General features: G+C 31.7%; 3 protein-coding genes across 6 annotated transcripts; 2 read left to right on the forward strand and 1 right to left on the reverse strand.

Moving 5' to 3' along the window:
* Positions 1 to 344: 344 nt before the first annotated feature.
* On the forward strand, positions 345 to 1,230 carry LOC123215085 (agamous-like MADS-box protein AGL62). The gene has a single exon (XM_044635141.1). The coding sequence runs from the start codon at positions 418 to 420 to the stop codon at positions 1,039 to 1,041; it is 624 nt and encodes a 207-aa protein (XP_044491076.1). The 5' UTR covers positions 345 to 417; the 3' UTR covers positions 1,042 to 1,230.
* A 4,363-nt stretch (positions 1,231 to 5,593) lies between these two features.
* On the forward strand, positions 5,594 to 7,485 carry LOC123213078. Its single transcript, XM_044632429.1, has 2 exons — positions 5,594 to 6,391; positions 6,527 to 7,485. Exons 1-2 carry the CDS (start codon positions 5,772 to 5,774, stop codon positions 7,257 to 7,259), a joined length of 1,353 nt encoding a protein of 450 aa, XP_044488364.1. The 5' UTR covers positions 5,594 to 5,771; the 3' UTR covers positions 7,260 to 7,485.
* A 2,029-nt stretch (positions 7,486 to 9,514) lies between these two features.
* On the reverse strand, positions 9,515 to 12,537 carry LOC123212732 (uncharacterized protein DDB_G0283697). Of its 4 annotated transcripts, XM_044631900.1 has the most exons (3): positions 12,216 to 12,382; positions 10,306 to 11,594; positions 9,515 to 10,197 (listed from the first exon to the last, which is right to left on the reverse strand). In XM_044631900.1, the coding sequence occupies exons 2-3, from the start codon at positions 11,543 to 11,545 to the stop codon at positions 9,743 to 9,745; spliced, it is 1,695 nt and encodes a 564-aa protein (XP_044487835.1). In that variant the 5' UTR covers positions 11,546 to 11,594; positions 12,216 to 12,382; the 3' UTR covers positions 9,515 to 9,742. The 4 variants fall into 4 exon arrangements, with proteins under 4 accessions (XP_044487835.1, XP_044487831.1, XP_044487832.1 ...); XM_044631896.1 differs by lacking the exon at positions 12,216 to 12,382 and adding an exon at positions 12,418 to 12,537 and having other exon boundaries at positions 9,515 to 11,594; XM_044631897.1 differs by having other exon boundaries at positions 9,515 to 11,594; positions 12,216 to 12,383.
* Between the last annotated feature and the right edge of the window lie 4,669 nt (positions 12,538 to 17,206).

The following is a 17,206-nucleotide window of genomic DNA, read 5'->3' on the forward strand; positions in this document are numbered from 1 at the left end:
TTATCGAGTTAAATGAAATTGAGTTTCCTAGAGTTAAACAATTTTTTTGGTTAACCAATTTTTCAGTTAATCAACAATTGAATAAAAATTAGATTGGATTAAAAATTGGTTTCTGATTATATCGAATAAATCAACAAATTTAATCCGATTTTGATAATATTTCATTATAATCTTAAATATATATTTTTACCATAACTACTATCATTTTATATATATTTTTATGATTTTTGAAAGACTTACAATGAATGGTAAGGGCAATAAATCAATTTGGTAATTGCCTTTTTTCTTGGTGCTAGATTTTAGAAATGGACACCAAATAGGAAAAAAAACCCCTTCAACACGTAGTGACCATTCACCTACAAATACCCCAAAAGAGAATTTTTTTTCTGGACGAAAATCAAAACCTTGTCCATCACCATGAACGGCAACGACAATGGAGCCAGCCACAGTAAAACTAAAACAACAAAAGGCCGGCAGAAGATCGAAATAAAGAAACTGGAAAACAAAAACAGCCTGCAAGTAACATTCTCCAAGCGCCGCTCAGGCCTCTTCAGTAAAGCCATGGAGTTGAGCGTCTTATGCGGTGCAGAAGTGGGCATGGTAGTGTTTTCTCCCAACGGAAAAATCTATCTCCTCGGCCATCCAAACTTCGAGACCGTCTTGAACCGCTTTCTCAACGAAGATGAGTCTTCGTCTTCCCATCATCATCAAGAGGTTAATTACGAAGGCTTCACCTCGTTTGTGCAAGAACACAACAGGCAATACGAGCAGGCGTTGAAGGAGTTGGAGAGGGAAAAGCTTCGGTCGAAACAGATCGAAGAGGAGAACACTATGAATGAAATAATGGGTAGGAATTGGTGGGAACAGTCGGTAGAAGAAATGAGTCTTGAAGAGGTTGAAGAGTTTGAAAAGGCTCTGCAGAATTTGAGGACGACAGCAGCCATGAAGCTTAATGACCGAATGATGAATGAGTATTTGGTCCCTCATGTTGAAGCAAATCGAGATCATCATCATCATCATCATCAACAGGATTGTTTGTAAGAGATAAATTAATGCATCCATTAATATCAATTCTGAAGAATAATAACTGATACTGGGGAATAATGTTTCATTTTCATTGAGTACAGTTCTCTTTTTATTTCTTTGATATTATGAATAATAAAAAGGTATTTTTTGCAAGTTTTCTACGATAGAATTTCATTTCAAAATCAAGGAGGAAAAAAAAATTAAATAAAGATCATTTTCGCTATTTTAGTGATTTTCTTTGACTTCCCATATTAGTTTTCCCCTATGTTGTATAAATTCTAAAAGGCCAAAAGACTTATTCCCACCATATCCCATTTCCAAACATACATCCGCAAGATTTCAAAAACTAAAGAGCCATCCATAATCCAAATCCTATTAAAATTTTATCGTTATTTTACTACTAAATCAGAAAATTTTAAAAATTTATATCATTTTCTCTCTTTAGTTTGATGAACTAATAATTTCTCCTCCATATTAAATTGTGAAAATTCTACTTTTTTCCTCTAGGGTTTCAAAATTCTTCCTCCATTTTTTAGCTATTGGTTTCAGCCGAGTCATCTTCTTCCTCTGTCGTCGACAATAGATGACAAAACTTCATCGATGCAATCCAATGATTAAAGCAATTGGGATGATGAAAACTTCATATAAGACGAATCATTGGTCTTATAATATAGTTTTTTACATTAGAAAAAAAAAATTGGTGTCAACTTATAAAACTATTTTTCACTTCTTAAATAATATAGTTTTTAATATATGTATATCTGTAACATTATGTTTGTTTAATTTTTTCCAATAAGATAATACATGTTTTCTTCTTTTCCTTGAGTATGATAAATTTTATTTTTCTTTTAAAGATTTGATGAAAGATCTTTATTGTTAAACTTTTATGGTGATCACTAGGCCTACTAAATATTTTCAATGAAAGGTCATTGTGTTTAGCCCAGCCCAAATTCTGATCCATGGGCTTCACCAATAAGCCTAGTTTAAAACTACGACCCACCTTGACTATGGTGATAATATTATTTTTTCTTTGGGAATTATTTGTACCGGGATATATCTTTTACAGAATTGTTCATATTTTTTTTTTTTTGGTGATCGAGGGGAACCCTATCTGACTTTATCAGACAGGCAAACCCTTAAGATACAATGATCATATTATGAAAGATACAGTGATCAAATTTTTAACTGGAATCAAGTCCTAAACTCAAGCATTAAAAGTTGACAGTGGAAGGGGAATATTAACAATTTACCTCATATATTATTAAAGACAGAAACCTAATGTAATATTATGAGTTGATAAGATTTCCTAAATTTTAGCACTTAGGGGTCATTTGGTTCTATGATTTAAAGATTATTTTGGTAATTTATTTTTTATTATCTTGTTTGATTTGTTAATAATAAAAAATTATAATAATATTTTATTAATAATACTGATGTGACAAATAATATAGGTAGTTATCTTTACTTTTAGTATTAATAGATTATCAAAGTAATTTTAATTTTATTATAATTATATTATTATTTTTTAATTTTTTAAGACAAAAATAAATTTATTTTTAATTAATATAACAAATAATAGAAAAAATATTTAAATAATTATATTCAAACACATTTAAATAAAATAATTTATTAGTATTCTTTTATTACCTTTAATCAAATACAATAATTATTTATATCTATCAAATTTTATCAAATATAATAATTATTTATATCTAATAATTTTTTAAATAATTTATTTTTAAAATAATTTTTTATTTTAATAATAAAATATTACCTAATTAAATGCCCATAAAACTTAAAACATGAAAATAATATCATGGATGCACATGCGTAGGAGAAAGAATATAGTTTTAAAAAGATAATAAAAGCGTGAATCTAGAATTCCCAAAAATTAAGCTGTAAAGTTGGTGCCAAGGTCCAGTGCCAGGTCAAGCCCCCAGAATCAAACCGCCACCTTAGTGGCCACAGCTGTGCGCCAGTTGTGAACCGCCCTCTCCCATTTGTCAGTATTTGCGCCAACGACTTTCCCCATAAAATTTATCTGTTAAATTTTGATGTTGATGGTAAAGGCGAAATTGTACTTAAAAATTTTATTTAAATTTAAATTTTTGGGATTTAAAAATTGGTTTTTTCTCCGAAATATTAAAAAGAAAACTAAAATATTTTTTAAAATTGGAAGGAGGGGGGAGAGGATTAAAGTTTAAAATCATATGTTTTGAGAGAAAAAAATTAGTTTTTAAATTTGAAAAATATGATATTAGATTAGAAGACAAAAATAAATATTTTAAAACTTAAAAATATTTTTAATATATGAGTTTAATAAATAAAATTTTTAAATAATAAATTTATTTTTTAAAATAATAATAAATTTAATTAATAAATAAATATTTAATTTTTAAAAATTAATATATATATATTTAATTTACACTAAAATCTTAGGTGGGGGTAAGTCTTTTGACTTATCGATATTTGGTCAAACATTACATAATTCACTTTTAATTTCTTTCTAGTATTTTTCAATAAACTTAAATTATGCGAGCCTAGTCAATATTTTTAAGTCTATTTATGGAATCATTTTGTTTTGAAAAATATTAAATACTTAGTTGTACTAAAAATTGGTTCATACGCACGCAACAATGACTGATGTGGCAATCACTTACCATCAGAGGTCCACCTCCAATTCACATCCTATCAATCAAACCATAAAATATAAAAACAAAATCTAACACAGCACAAGCCAACAAAATAAATCAATCACTTCAAAAACATTAATTGACTTAGACGAAAGTAATAAATACATTTGGGTTCGTACCTGTGATTGAAATTTTCCTAGGAAAGTAGGAGCAACATTTTCTAGGAAAATGAGAAAGAAAACGTTTTGTTTGGACAACACCGAACAAAAAGGTAAATTGCTTACAAGTAGATAAAGCGAGGAAATTTTTGTACCAAGCTGAACAGTGGTTGAAGAGGAAAAGAAATGACAACCAACAATAATAGTGGAGGACAATAAGGATATTTCCGACTTACGGTGTTCGAGAGATTTGTGGTTTTCATATAAAACAATCAGGATAATGGCTTGTTTTTTGGTTTTTTATGTGCCAAACTTTCAGCGCACATAGTATTGAAACAATAAAATTATCTGTGCAATTCATATGTACAAATAATAATATATTATAATATGATTAAACATTAATTTATTTTTAATTTAAAATTATTTAATTATATAATAACATATAATTGTCTTTGTATATAGTATTATTCAGTATTTAAATATATTATATTAGAGGCTTTTGTTAATTTGTATGGGTATTCAATATTTTTTAGTATAAATAATGTTTTTAATAAATTTTGGAAAACATTATATATTCTTAAGAGGAATCTATATATACTTTCATAAAAATTAATAATTTTATAAAGAATATTTGTTAGTGAAAATTGTTATATAGATAAGAAAGTACATTGGAGAGTGTTGAAATTCAATTTAGTAAATAATGAAGACGTGACTGAAATGTTTATGTCCATAGTTATGTTATTTAATAGATCCAAGTGAATTTTAACAATATTACAATATGAATATTGAGCGTGACATGAAAAAAGTTGTTGATAGAAGAATAATTATCAAAAAACTTTAATTGATAGTATTATAAAAAGTGGTCTTATGATACTAGAAAATAATAATTGTATTTTTTGAAGAGATTATACGAATAATGTTAACTGTCAAAGTCTTATCTTTTCCATCGATTATGATTGTAAGTGTTTTCACTTGTGTCTTAAGCTTACTTGTATATATGTCAAATTGTTGATCGTGTAACTTATTATTATATGACAATCAGTTATTTTTTAGATAGTGAATATATAAATTTGATTAAAAAAGAAAGAGTTTTGGTAGTATAATAATATTCAATATTTTGAAGAGAATTTATGATCATTTTTAAATTAAAAATGAGTGAGTTTTGACTAATAATATTGATTATTGATGATCATATTGAAAAAAGTTTATATGATAATTAATAATTTAAGGTATGATGTGGAAAACAACAAGGGGATGAAGAAGGAAAGTAGAAGAAAGAGACTTACCTTGACATTGATGCTCCTGGCTGCCACCTTCTGTGCGTGCGGATTGGCTGCCAGCTCATGCACGATTTTTTGTTTTTTTAAACGAAAAATCCTTCCAAAGTGGATTGCCGTATCAGAATCAAATTAATTATATTGAGTTATTAGATTTAATGATTAATATTATAATTATTAGGTTAAAATTATCATATTAAAATTAAATCAATTATATTAAATAGAATAAATTATAAATTTCAAAATTGACCTTATAAATTAGATAAATTAAAAAATATATATATACTCATATGTGATCTTCTTGAAGCAAAAGCATGTCATCTTATAAATGGACCCTGAAATGAAATAAATACGAGTTTAATTATCATCATAATTAGTGGTTATTAAACAATGTGATTAAACAGAAAGTATAACTGTCACATCATCTGCTGCTTAAAGCCAATTGGAAAAGAAGACACATACTTTAATAATGTGAATATCTAAAAAGCACCAGCTATTTTGACAGCCTGTTTCTTCTTCGTATCCAGTTCTCCCACTTCCCTTATTTTTGTTTCCTGTTTTATTCTAATCTTCCCTCAACTCTTTTATACCGTTTACCTCTCCATTCTTCAATCAATCCCTGCTTTTCTCATCTCCACTTAACTGTTGCTCGTCAAAAGAGAAGATATAACTCAATCATGGATCCATGCCCCTTTGTGCGGATTCTTATTGGCAACTTAGCTTTGAAGTTTCCTGTTTTATCTAGGTCGTCTTCTTCATCGGATTGTTATTGTAGGATCAAGTTGAAGAACTTCCCCGATCAGGAAGCTCAGATTCCTTTGATTCAAGAGCAGAAATCGACTCAAGAACCCAATATTTCTTCTTTGTCAAACTCTCTCGCTGCTTGTTTTAGTTTTAACAAGTCTCAAATTGAAAAGATCGTGGAGATGGATAAACGGTCGTCGAAGATATCTACTTTGAAGATTGATGTGTATTCCGGCGGTGCCGGTGCGTTGTGTGTGACGGGGCATAAGTTGTTGGGGCGGGTTTCCGTGCCTCTGGATCTGCGTGGCGCAGAGTCCAAGGTTTCCACTCTCCATAACGGATGGGTGACTATGGGAGGAAACAAGAAATCGTCGTCCCCGGAATTATATTTGACAGTTAAAGCTGAACCAAACCCAAGATTCGTTTTTCAGTTCGGCGGTAAGCCGGAGTGCAGTCCTCAGATTTTTCAGGTTCAAGGAAGTATTAAACAGGCTGTTTTCACTAGCAAGTTCGGGCTACGAAACTCCGGTGGCGACAGAAATTTGGTTTCCATGTGAGTCTCTTCAGTGTTCTGTTTGAACTAATTAACTGAATGAATGCTAAGTATGTAAAAATCAATCTAAAAATTCAGTTTTGCTTTTCATTTCATTAGTAATCTCCATTGAAAATCACTTCACCATTGATGCAGATCATCAATGAAAGAAACGACTTCTCCGAGGAGTTTTCTGCCGAAATTCGGAGGCGAAAAGGATCAATCTTCAAAAGAGAGAAAAGGATGGTCGATTACGATACACGATCTTTCAGGTTCCCCTGTTGCAATGGCGTCAATGGTGACACCGTTTGTCCCATCCCCCGGTTCGGACAGGGTCAGCCGATCAAACCCCGGCGCCTGGCTCATTCTCCATCCTGGTAACGGCACCTGGAAACCCTGGGGCCGTCTGGAGGCCTGGCGGGAACCCGGATCCTCCGATGCCCTCGGATACAAATTTGATCTTTTCCAAGACGCTGCCACCACGACCTCTGCCTCCACCACGGTCGCCAACTCAACTCTCAGTAGTACAAAAGGCGGTAAGTTCATCATCGACACGGCTACAAGCCTCTGTGCAACCCCAGTAACAAGCCCACAGAACAGCATCGATTTCGGATCCGGATCATGGTCGGGATCCGGTTCAGGATCCGATTTCTCATTCTGTTTGTTGCCGCCTCAGTTGATTTATAGAGGTTTCGTGATGTCGTCCATTGTGGGGAACAGTAGTAACCCGGATGTGGAGATCGGAGTGCAGCACGTGACATGCAGGGAGGATGCTGCCGCATTCGTGGCACTAGCGGCGGCGATGGATCTGAGCATGGATGCATGCAGGCCGTTTTCTCAGAAACTGAGGAAAGAGCTGAGAGAGCTGAGTCAGCAGAGAGTGGTCTAACGTGGGATTGTGATGTGCTTTCGTTTTTTTGTATGGCAGTTAGTAGTTAGTGAGGCGTTGGATTCTTTGGTAGATAGGGGATTGTTTTTATTAACTAACAGGGCTACCAGCAGTTTATCAGCTGGGATTGTTTTGTACAGTGAGGAATGATAATTTTTTTTAATTATTTATTAGGGTTTGTGTCATTGTTGGGTTTTGATCTGAGAATCCTATGTTGAACTTGAAGTAATCTATGTTCATTTTTGTGGGTAATTCTGGATCGGATAAAACTAATGAAGACATTGCCTGATTGTTATCATACCAACTTTTTATAAGAAATTGAAATTTCGGAATAGCTAACTTAATAATGGAAGTATCATCAACCTGTACTAATGATGATTCTATATTTGATCTGGCAAGAGAGCTAGAAGACATGATGCACATTCATGACTTTACTTAGAAAGATAGTCAATTTGTTTAGTATCTGCTTGTAGAAGGTAAATAAGTAAAGGTGTAAAAGAATATATTCGAACAATGTTATATATATACTTTTGAGTATACTAATAAGTGTATTGTTGATATACCATCATATAATTTGATGTTATTTTATTGTTAATTAAAAATTATATAACTATATACTTAATTGTATATTTAAAAGTGTTTATACATAATTTTATTGAATATATATATATAAACTAGAAGCCAGTCAAGACAATACAAGTTTAAAAATAATACAATTACGCATATAACTAAACTAAACAAACTTATTTGTACAAATTGATAAGTAATATAATTGTTTATTTTTTCTTTCACTCTAAATTTACCAAATTAGATGTTATCAAATTATATTGTATTAATAAGTTTATACTATATATTTATACTTACATTATTACCCTTCTTAAAATAGAGTCAAGGGCATCCTGAAAATGTTTGGATTGAAATATAATTTTCAAATTAAATTTCGAATTAGTAGATGCTACCAAAGGGAGTAGCAATGCCATATACAAAAAGGAAGAGACTCATAAAATGATAAGAGGTAAATACAGCTTTTGGATATCTTCGTTAATCCATAAATAAGGTCTTTATAGACACGGAGAGCTATAGATCTATATATCTCAATTGAAAAAGAATTAATAAAAAAAAAATCGAAATTGATTGATATATTTCTCCGAACAAACTAAAAAAAAAAAAAAAAAGAAAGATGAAACTTAAATCATGATCAAATCAAATGAGCTTCAATACCAATTAGTAGTGATGATTAATATAATTTGTTCATGAGTTAACATAAAGTAAACAGATGATAGATACAGCTAATTTGTCTCCAAAGTTGGGTTTGTGTTCTCTAAACATTGGATCAGTACAGTCCTGCAGATAAAGCCCAACGACATTACCTGTTTTTGTATCAAAACCAATCAGATAATTGCAGCCAAGGCACGTAGGCATAATTTTTGTTGTTACATGGCATTTATTTATTTTTTGTCTTTGTTAGAATTTTGCGTCATGTGTTTTGTTTTAGGTAATTAATTAAAATGATCATAATTTGAGTAATACGTAAGTGACAAACTTTTCAATGATTATATGAATATCATCAACAAATTAGGGATGGATGAAATTACCTTATACATAAAAGTGGTTTTGAATCATTTTTGGTATGGTGTGGTCACTCCTGCCCATAGGGTGTACAGGTTTGATATTTGGTTTACATTAGAGGTGCACTGAAACTTGAAAGACGGATTCCTTTCCAGGTTTCTGTCGTTCACCTTTCTGCTGTCTCTTTTTGCTACTGAGCACTGGGAATCAAGGATGTACCACTGTCACCTGTTACTTTCTTTGGAGGTAGGAATATTTTCAGCATTACTCATTTACTTGAACAAATGAAATGTCTAAATGTTGATTATGCAATGCTGCCTGCCAATTTAAACTTCACAGGGGAATCTCATTCTAAAGTGGTTACGTTACGTGGGTTTGTACCTTCTTTAGAAACTGACTCTGTTCGGGGTGTCATATCATCTAACCAATTTAGTGAAAGAAATCTATAATTAACCGTCATTAATGAATGACTTTTAATCTTAATCAGGCATATCTCATCTGACCAAATTACTTCTGTCATTCTACTACTTACAGCACAGACTTTTAACAAGAGTTTTCTGTGCCTGAGTTTGTTACCTTATTACATATAAACTGAATATTGAGTGTGGTTCCACTTTTATGTCCCAACTCAGGACACCCACTTTTATGTGCCATGCCACACATGAAAAAAAGAATGGACAGCAGCAGGAATAAAAAGCTGTATTCATAAAAAGTTGACATAAATTATACAGTTAAAAACCTGCCCTGCCTACATTTTGCCAGCAGAGTTGTACCGTATTCTCGAACATGGATCAATTCAGTCAAGCATAAGCACTCTGAAAACGTCACCTTTTTCTGTATTGAAAACAAGCGAGAAAATTACAACTAAAACTTCGGAGCACCAACAAAAAAGGCAACAGATTTCATCAGAATTTCTATTCTGATGCAGCATCTTCATTGGGATCCACGTTTGTTCTGATATCAGGCAACGTTTCCAAATCTATCTTAGACTCTTTCTCGTCATTGATAATAGAAAAATCTGAAGAATCAATGGGGTCCTCTCTAGCCACATCCACGGTCCCATTTGTGCTTTCATTTGTTTCACTCGATCCCCTGTCACTATGAGCATCCCCAGTTCCAGTGGTGCTTTCATTTGTTTCACTGCTACTACGCACATTCCCAGTCCATTCCGTCAAGGAAGAGTGTAGGGTTTTATTTGTTCCACCAGATTCAGCACCACTATTTATTGTTTCATTTTGAGTAGCATCAGTTGTCTCCTCCATTGGTAAAGACCCAGAGCTGACCTCTCCAACTACTGTTGCATTTGAGTTAATGATATTTTCTGATAGTGCAGGGTTTGGATTATTAAAGGAATCTCCCAAGGCTGCATCTGCATTCATGGTTTCAGTAGAAATAGTGGGATTGGAATTAGATTGATTGCCGTCAGAAACTGTGGTAAAGTTGTTGGCTTGTTCCAATACAGTGGTTTGAAGTTTACCGGCTTCTAAGCTAGTTGCACCATCCACAACTGCGTTTTGAGCATGATTTGACACCGATGTAGTCTCTGTTTCGTTCTGCTGAGACAAAACAATAATTTGGGTACTCAATCCAAATGAATTGTTGCTTGTTTCTGTAGCTGTTTCAGTCAAATTAGTTATTGCATTCAAAAGCATGCTATATTCAGGGTTGTTTGATCTAGTTCCATGATCTTTTTCTTCAGTAGTAGTTACATTCAATAGATCACCACTTTCAGCCATTACACCTTCTCCTGACTTTAACTCCATACCGTTTTGAATCCCATTACTTTCCTCAATGTTATTTGATTTATTTCCATCTTCCAAAATATTCCTGTTTTCATTTGAATTTTCCAAACTGGCCTCATCATTCTCTGTTATTGTAATTTGGTTATCCTGGGAAACAGCACTAGAAGCATCGTCTGCCTTATAATGTTCTTCTCTTGCCACGTGAGCATTCGTATCACCATCATTATCATGATCATCAGATGAATTCTCAGTTTCTACCTGACTGTCTTTCTCTTCACCCTCTTTGACATCACCCTCATCTTCGTTCTCTTTACCATTTACCTCTTCTTCATTCTCTTTATCATCACTATCTCCTTCCCTCTCTTTCTCTTCATCTAAAAATTCGTCCTCATGATCACCCTCAAGTTCTGCTCTTTCTTGATCTTGTTCATCAGTCTCATCATCTTCACCTCCTCTTCTCTCCTCTTCTGTCTCTTCAGTCTTATTTTCTTCATCTTGCTCTTCTTCATCATGCTTACTAGCTTCTTCACCTTGCATGTTTGCTCCTTGCCGATTATCTATATGCTTGTTCTCTTTGTCTTCCCACTCTTCTTCTTCTTCTTCTTCTTCTTCTACATGCTTTGCTTCTTCTTGATCTTCTTCTACCTGCGTTCTTATTTCTTTTTGTTCTTCTCTGGGCTTATTTTCTTCATCCTCTACAGCATCTTCCTTTTCATCCTCGTGCTTCTCATTCTTATCTACTTCTTGCAATTTAGGGAGGTCCTTCCTCCCCAGTTTCAGGATCTCATCATCACTTTGTGATTTAACAGAGGCTTTTGAGTCTTTTTCGTCAAATTCCCTCTTCTTATCATGGGAATGCTTGACTTGGTAGATTAACCAAAAGCATACACCAAGCAGCAGACAAATCTTCAGAACATCTTTTACCCTGACTCCTTTAGATCTATGGTTTCTACTTGGTAAACGCTTGATCATCATGTATTCCCCCTAATTCCTCTTCTTTATCTGCTTGAAATGAAAACGCTGCCTGTGTTCCAATAGGTGCAACATTAAATAACTAAACAACACAAATCAATATTCAAAGAATTCAAATGATAGATCTAAAACGAAAATTTCAATTCAAATTCAACTTTTAAGAACTTAAATAGTCCAATTTCCCAGTAATTGTAACCAACACACGATCTAAAATCTAAACCACTAAATAAACTTCAATCAGCTGACCCGCTTTAACAGGACTAACAATACATGGCAAAAAGTACCTACTTGAAAAAGGCATAAGAATGAATTCAACCAACTAATTATGATCTACCATGAACTCATGATATCCATGAAAGAGAGAAAGAGTAAATTATGAAAACAATGTTCATAAAACAACCATTTCAACTGAGCCTCGCGTGCCACAAAGAAATCATCTCACTGTAATCAGTTATAGGAATCCATAGTTCAATTAATTCCCAACTTGTCATAGCGAATATTAAACAAACAAAACTTAATTCACAGCACAGCCCAAAAAAGAAATCAAACCTATCCAACTGAAATCAAATCCATTTAGCAAAACATTAAATCACTGATAATCATAATAATAATGATACAAAGAAAACCCATATAAACTTAAAAAAAAAAAAAAAAGCAACCACAAAAAACCTACAAATGCATGAGTATACCCAACATCAAATCCAATCTATAAGCCGAAACCCAATTGGGAAATAAAACACGAACCCACAGAGGAAACTAAACTAGGAAGATGAGTTTTTTATATTTTAAGCCGAGTAAAAGGAAAACGAAACCCATTAATTTAAGAGAAAGCAAACAATTAAGTTGAAGTTCAGTGAGAGAGTAAAAGAAAGTACCCGAAGCTCGAGTCGTAGAAGTAAAACTGTAAAAGTGAAAGCGCAGCTTTTTCACTTTCCTTCGTCTAAGTTTCGGATCTAATTCTACGCCATTTATGTACTCACAGTCGAATAGGAAGCTCTACCTACTCGCCTATTTTATTTTTTAAAATTATTTTTATTGTCCAAATTTTATCCTAATTTAACTTTCATAATATTAATTTTTTCCCTTTTGGAATCTTGATTCATTGTCCTTCACTCTATTACAAACACAAGTCCATAATTGATTTTTAAAAGGCGAAAAGCCTTAATTCTCATATCAGGTTTAGTCCATTTTCAAACATTCATTTATGAGATTTGAAAATTTTAAATATTTATATATAATTTAATTTTTATCAAAAATTTTTGTGAAAATTAAAAGTAAAATGATAATTTATCTAATAATATTAAAAAATATAAAAATTTATATTATTTTTTTCTTAACTTAGAAAACTAAAACTTTAAAAAATTATATTTTTTCTTTGAGATTTCTGATAAATTCTTCTTTGGTAATAAACTTTCTTCTCCGACCAACTTCTTCTTCCCACTCATATTTGGAAATCGACTAAATTTTGGGTGAGGATAAGTCTTTTGGCCTTTGTAAAAATATATCTTACATGTTACTTGATTTTCCTGATTTTATGTTCATGCCATGTAAATGAATTGTGCCATAAATTGCCACCCCTCTTCTCATTCCGAATTACACGTGAGATTAGGGCTGGACTCGAGCCGAGCCAGCTCGAGCTCGAGCTCAGCTCGGTTCGGTTCGAGCCCGAAATGAGCCGAGCTCGAGCTAGCTTGGGTTGGCTCGGTAGATTTTTTTTTAAAATTTTTTATACAAAACGACGTCGTTTTGATCCATATATATATATACAAAACGATGTCGTTTTGATATGAAAAACGAACTGAGCCGAGCCGTAAACGAGCCGAACTCGAGCCGAGCCGAGTCCGACTCGAGTCGAGCTCGAGCCGGCCATAAATAAATCGAGCCGAGCTCGGCTCAGCTCGAATCCAGCCCAATGTGAGATATTGCCTTAATTGTCGTGTTTTTTATTTAATTTTATTACTTCAAATCTATGAATAAATAAAAGCACAAAATTGGTGGATGTTTAATTTACCAAACTCATTATTAGCATTGTTCACACTAGAAATAATATTATCAATGATAGTGTTTCACTCATAGAAAAGATTATAATTTATAAATATGATGCTACCATAAAGTTTATGAGTGAGTTGAGATGTTTTTGGTGCTTCACATGTAGGCTGGGACTTGGGGATGTATGAATGTTACACAGAATTCTACCATGTTAATTTAAAAATTTTGGTTATAAAAGAAAATTAATAATTAAAACTGTGTCAAGAGTAATGTTATATATATATATATATATTTGAAATATAATTTGTGTATAAAAATAATGTATCGTTATATAATTAGGTGTTACTTTATTTATAATTCAAAATCTTTTAATCATATGATGATATATCATCTGTATACTTAAATTATGTATAAAAAAAATATGTACATTAGAAAACGTAAATGTATTGTGTTAAATTATGCGACTAGTTTTATATGTGAAGAATAGGATTAGAGAATGTACATGCATCAAAATAGTTCTCACCTAACATTATAGAAGTGGTAACTGTAGCTACACGACATGACTCCGGAATTTGGTGGAGCTCTGGCTTAACCAATAGGATAGGAGGTTTAGTGGCAGTAATCAGATTATTAATCAATAGCCTTTTTATGATCAACATCAAAATCATACTGTAGATGAAATTAAATAGGTGTGTTTTGCACTACATTTCATGCTGATCTCAGAGTGAAGCAAAGCTAGCGTGAGGAGGCCAGAGCCAGAACATTCTGCACTGTATAGTGTTAGAAGTGTAGGTGGGATTTTAAGCTTATAAAGACAATATTAATACACACACACACACAGATTTCTCTATCTATATTAAACTGGTGAGGTTGCATGGTGCCAAGCAGACAGCCCGAGATGATGGGTCCTTTGTTTTTGGGTGGCACTCTTCTTAAAATGATTCTAATTTTATCATCACGGTTTCAACTTTTGTGGTTGCAAGCCCCATCTCAAATTTTACAAACCCCACCAGGTAGAGGTAAAACTCACCTATCCCATCTTCGTTAAGTAAAATTAAGAGTCACCCTTGACACTATTTTGTAAGAAAGATGGTTTAAGAATGAATATAACTACTTCTTTTACTTAGTTTAATGATTTCATGGATTTCATTCATCCATGAAAAATCACTCTCCTTAGATCATTCTGTTCATCACAAGGGTCTATTGATATTCATTATAATTAGGAGATTTTATGAATCTTATTCATTTATAGGTAATAATTTTTTTAAAGTTATCCTATTAGTTACAAGAACTTGGTAATCGTCTTTGATACCAACTGTTACAAATCTAATGAATAAAACTCAATTTTCAAATTAGCTTGCAATCAAAGGGAGTCCCAACATTATAACCAACCAATAATCCCATACTTAAAGGTATGCGATTCTAACACCAAAAAGTGTCCAAGCACTATTTCCTCCCGTGAAATTCAAGACTCATAATATAGTATTTGAAGGGATTTTCTTCCTTACCATGCCGGGAGGTTGATTAATTATTACAGTAGATTTTGAGATTTCTAAGTGCTAATCCAATGATTTATTACTAATTTCTAGATTTAATGTTATCTGCCTACAGAAAGAAAGAAAGCAATGTAAAAATTTGAGTAAATGACATGAGCATATTTGAGGACAAGAAATGGTTCACAGATTTCTCAAACCAAATATTAAATTTGTAATCAGTACACTACCTTGGTGTCTACGACCCACCCATTTAAATAATGAGCCATTTTATATTAGTAAAAATCCTTCCCCCGGAAGTATGCACAGTATGTTAAGTTTTATGTGAAACATTATATATAAATAGTTAATTAGATATTTAAAAGTTTAATTTAAATATTATTTTATCTTTAATTTAAAATTATTTAATTATAATAGAATATATTATTTAAGTATCTAATAAAATACTTAAAATTAGATGTACATAGTATTATTATAGTTTTATATTTGACACTTAAAATTGCAAATGAGTCAAACTTTAAGATATTATATTAGTAAAAATCTTTTCCGAAACAATAAGAAACTAAAAATTTTAAATTATAAATTTATCCTCTTAAAATTTTATTTTTTTATTTTAAATATTAAAATAATTGATAAATATATAAATTATAGGGTTTAAATGTAGATTTTTAGAGTCGAACTCTGATAAACTATTTTTGTCTCAAGCTCCAACCGAGATTCTACTAACTCAATGAGTTCACGTTCTCTCTCCTCCTCTCTCTATTTATGTATGTATTCGATCTGAACTCAAACCAAATACGACTCAACTCACTCCACTCCTTTGCAGCTCTAATGGTAAACCATTTTTGTTTTGAACTTGAACCAAGATTCTACTATCTTGAAGAGATTGAGCCCTATATATATATATATATATATATATATATATATATATATATATATATATATGTAAAGACTGAATTTAAATCAAATATTACTTAACCCACTCCGCTCCTTTGCAACCCTATTTGTGTATGGTATTTCGTTTTTAATGATCAAGAAGCTTCAATGGTGATTATCGGACATACAATACAATACCTTAGACTATTCAATTAGATTGATCAAATTCTTTATTTCTACACCTAATGTAAGGGCTGTGTTTGTTTATTTCACTTCAAAGAAAAGGTTCTCAACTCTCAAGACTCTCATCTAATTTCTAATTAATAATCTTTTCGATAATGATTTGAAGTTGGATTGAAGTTACAGTGAACTAATTTTATCCTTCTACCACCTAAAAGCAACTACATTAATGATGTTTTAAATGTGGAAATTAATTAGTACAAATCTTATTGTAAACGTTAATTCCCTTCTTTGGTTCACCTTGCTTTCAAAGATGCTCAACCCTCATGTAATCTTAGTCATGATTTATCTCATGACTTTTGCCACTTTAATCTTGTATCATTTCAGGTTTTCTTTAGTTGAAATTGTATTATTATTGTCATCCCATAATTTTATACTATTCGACCCATAATTATCAGTATTTTATAATACGATATTGATAAAAAATGATACATATATCATAAGATAAATATAATAAGATATATCGAATTAATACAATATAGTGAACGTATCATATGATACGATACATATTATTGATATAGATCGATATACTTTTAAAAAAATATATGATATAATAGGTGTATATATGATAAATTTTAAATTTTTAAAGGTGTTTATGATATTTTTTAAAATGAAAACATGTTAAGTAAATTTTTTATTATTATTTTATTTTTTAAAAACTGTATTATACAATATGATATAATACTTGATATATAATACAAAAAGTTAGGTTTTCGATATATGATAAGATATATAATTTGACTATCAAACTTTGATCCCTTTCCGCTAAAGTTTATAGTAACATTTTGAGTTATTATGAACTTTAGTTTACAATATAATAGAAATATAGACAGGTAAAATTATGGGCATAATCTACAATGCATGCTTGTTGACACAGCTTTAGAAAAAGGGTGAGGTAAAGAATAAATTGAAAGACCAAGTTATCGTGAAAAGAAAAGGGCAATATCGATAAGGAAAAGAAAGCATAAACCTTCTGCTAACCACACAGACAAAAAGCTAGGCTCCCTCTTGTACAAAAACATCAGAAAGCCTAAGGGTATTCCCAAAGCTTCGAATATAATTATTC

This window comes from Mangifera indica, chromosome 4 (assembly GCF_011075055.1).
Source record: "Mangifera indica cultivar Alphonso chromosome 4, CATAS_Mindica_2.1, whole genome shotgun sequence".
NCBI classification, from domain to species: Eukaryota; Viridiplantae; Streptophyta; class Magnoliopsida; order Sapindales; family Anacardiaceae; genus Mangifera; species Mangifera indica.

Coding starts and splice junctions, on each gene's coding strand:
- LOC123213078 (XM_044632429.1), top strand. CDS start 5,772: ATGGATCCATGCCCCTTTGTGCGGATTCTTATTGGCAACTTAGCTTTG. Junction 6,392..6,526: donor GACAGAAATTTGGTTTCCAT/GTGAGTCTCTTC, acceptor CCATTGATGCAG/ATCATCAATGAAAGAAACGA.
- LOC123212732 (XM_044631896.1), bottom strand. CDS start 11,545: ATGATGATCAAGCGTTTACCAAGTAGAAACCATAGATCTAAAGGAGTC.
- LOC123215085 (XM_044635141.1), top strand. CDS start 418: ATGAACGGCAACGACAATGGAGCCAGCCACAGTAAAACTAAAACAACA.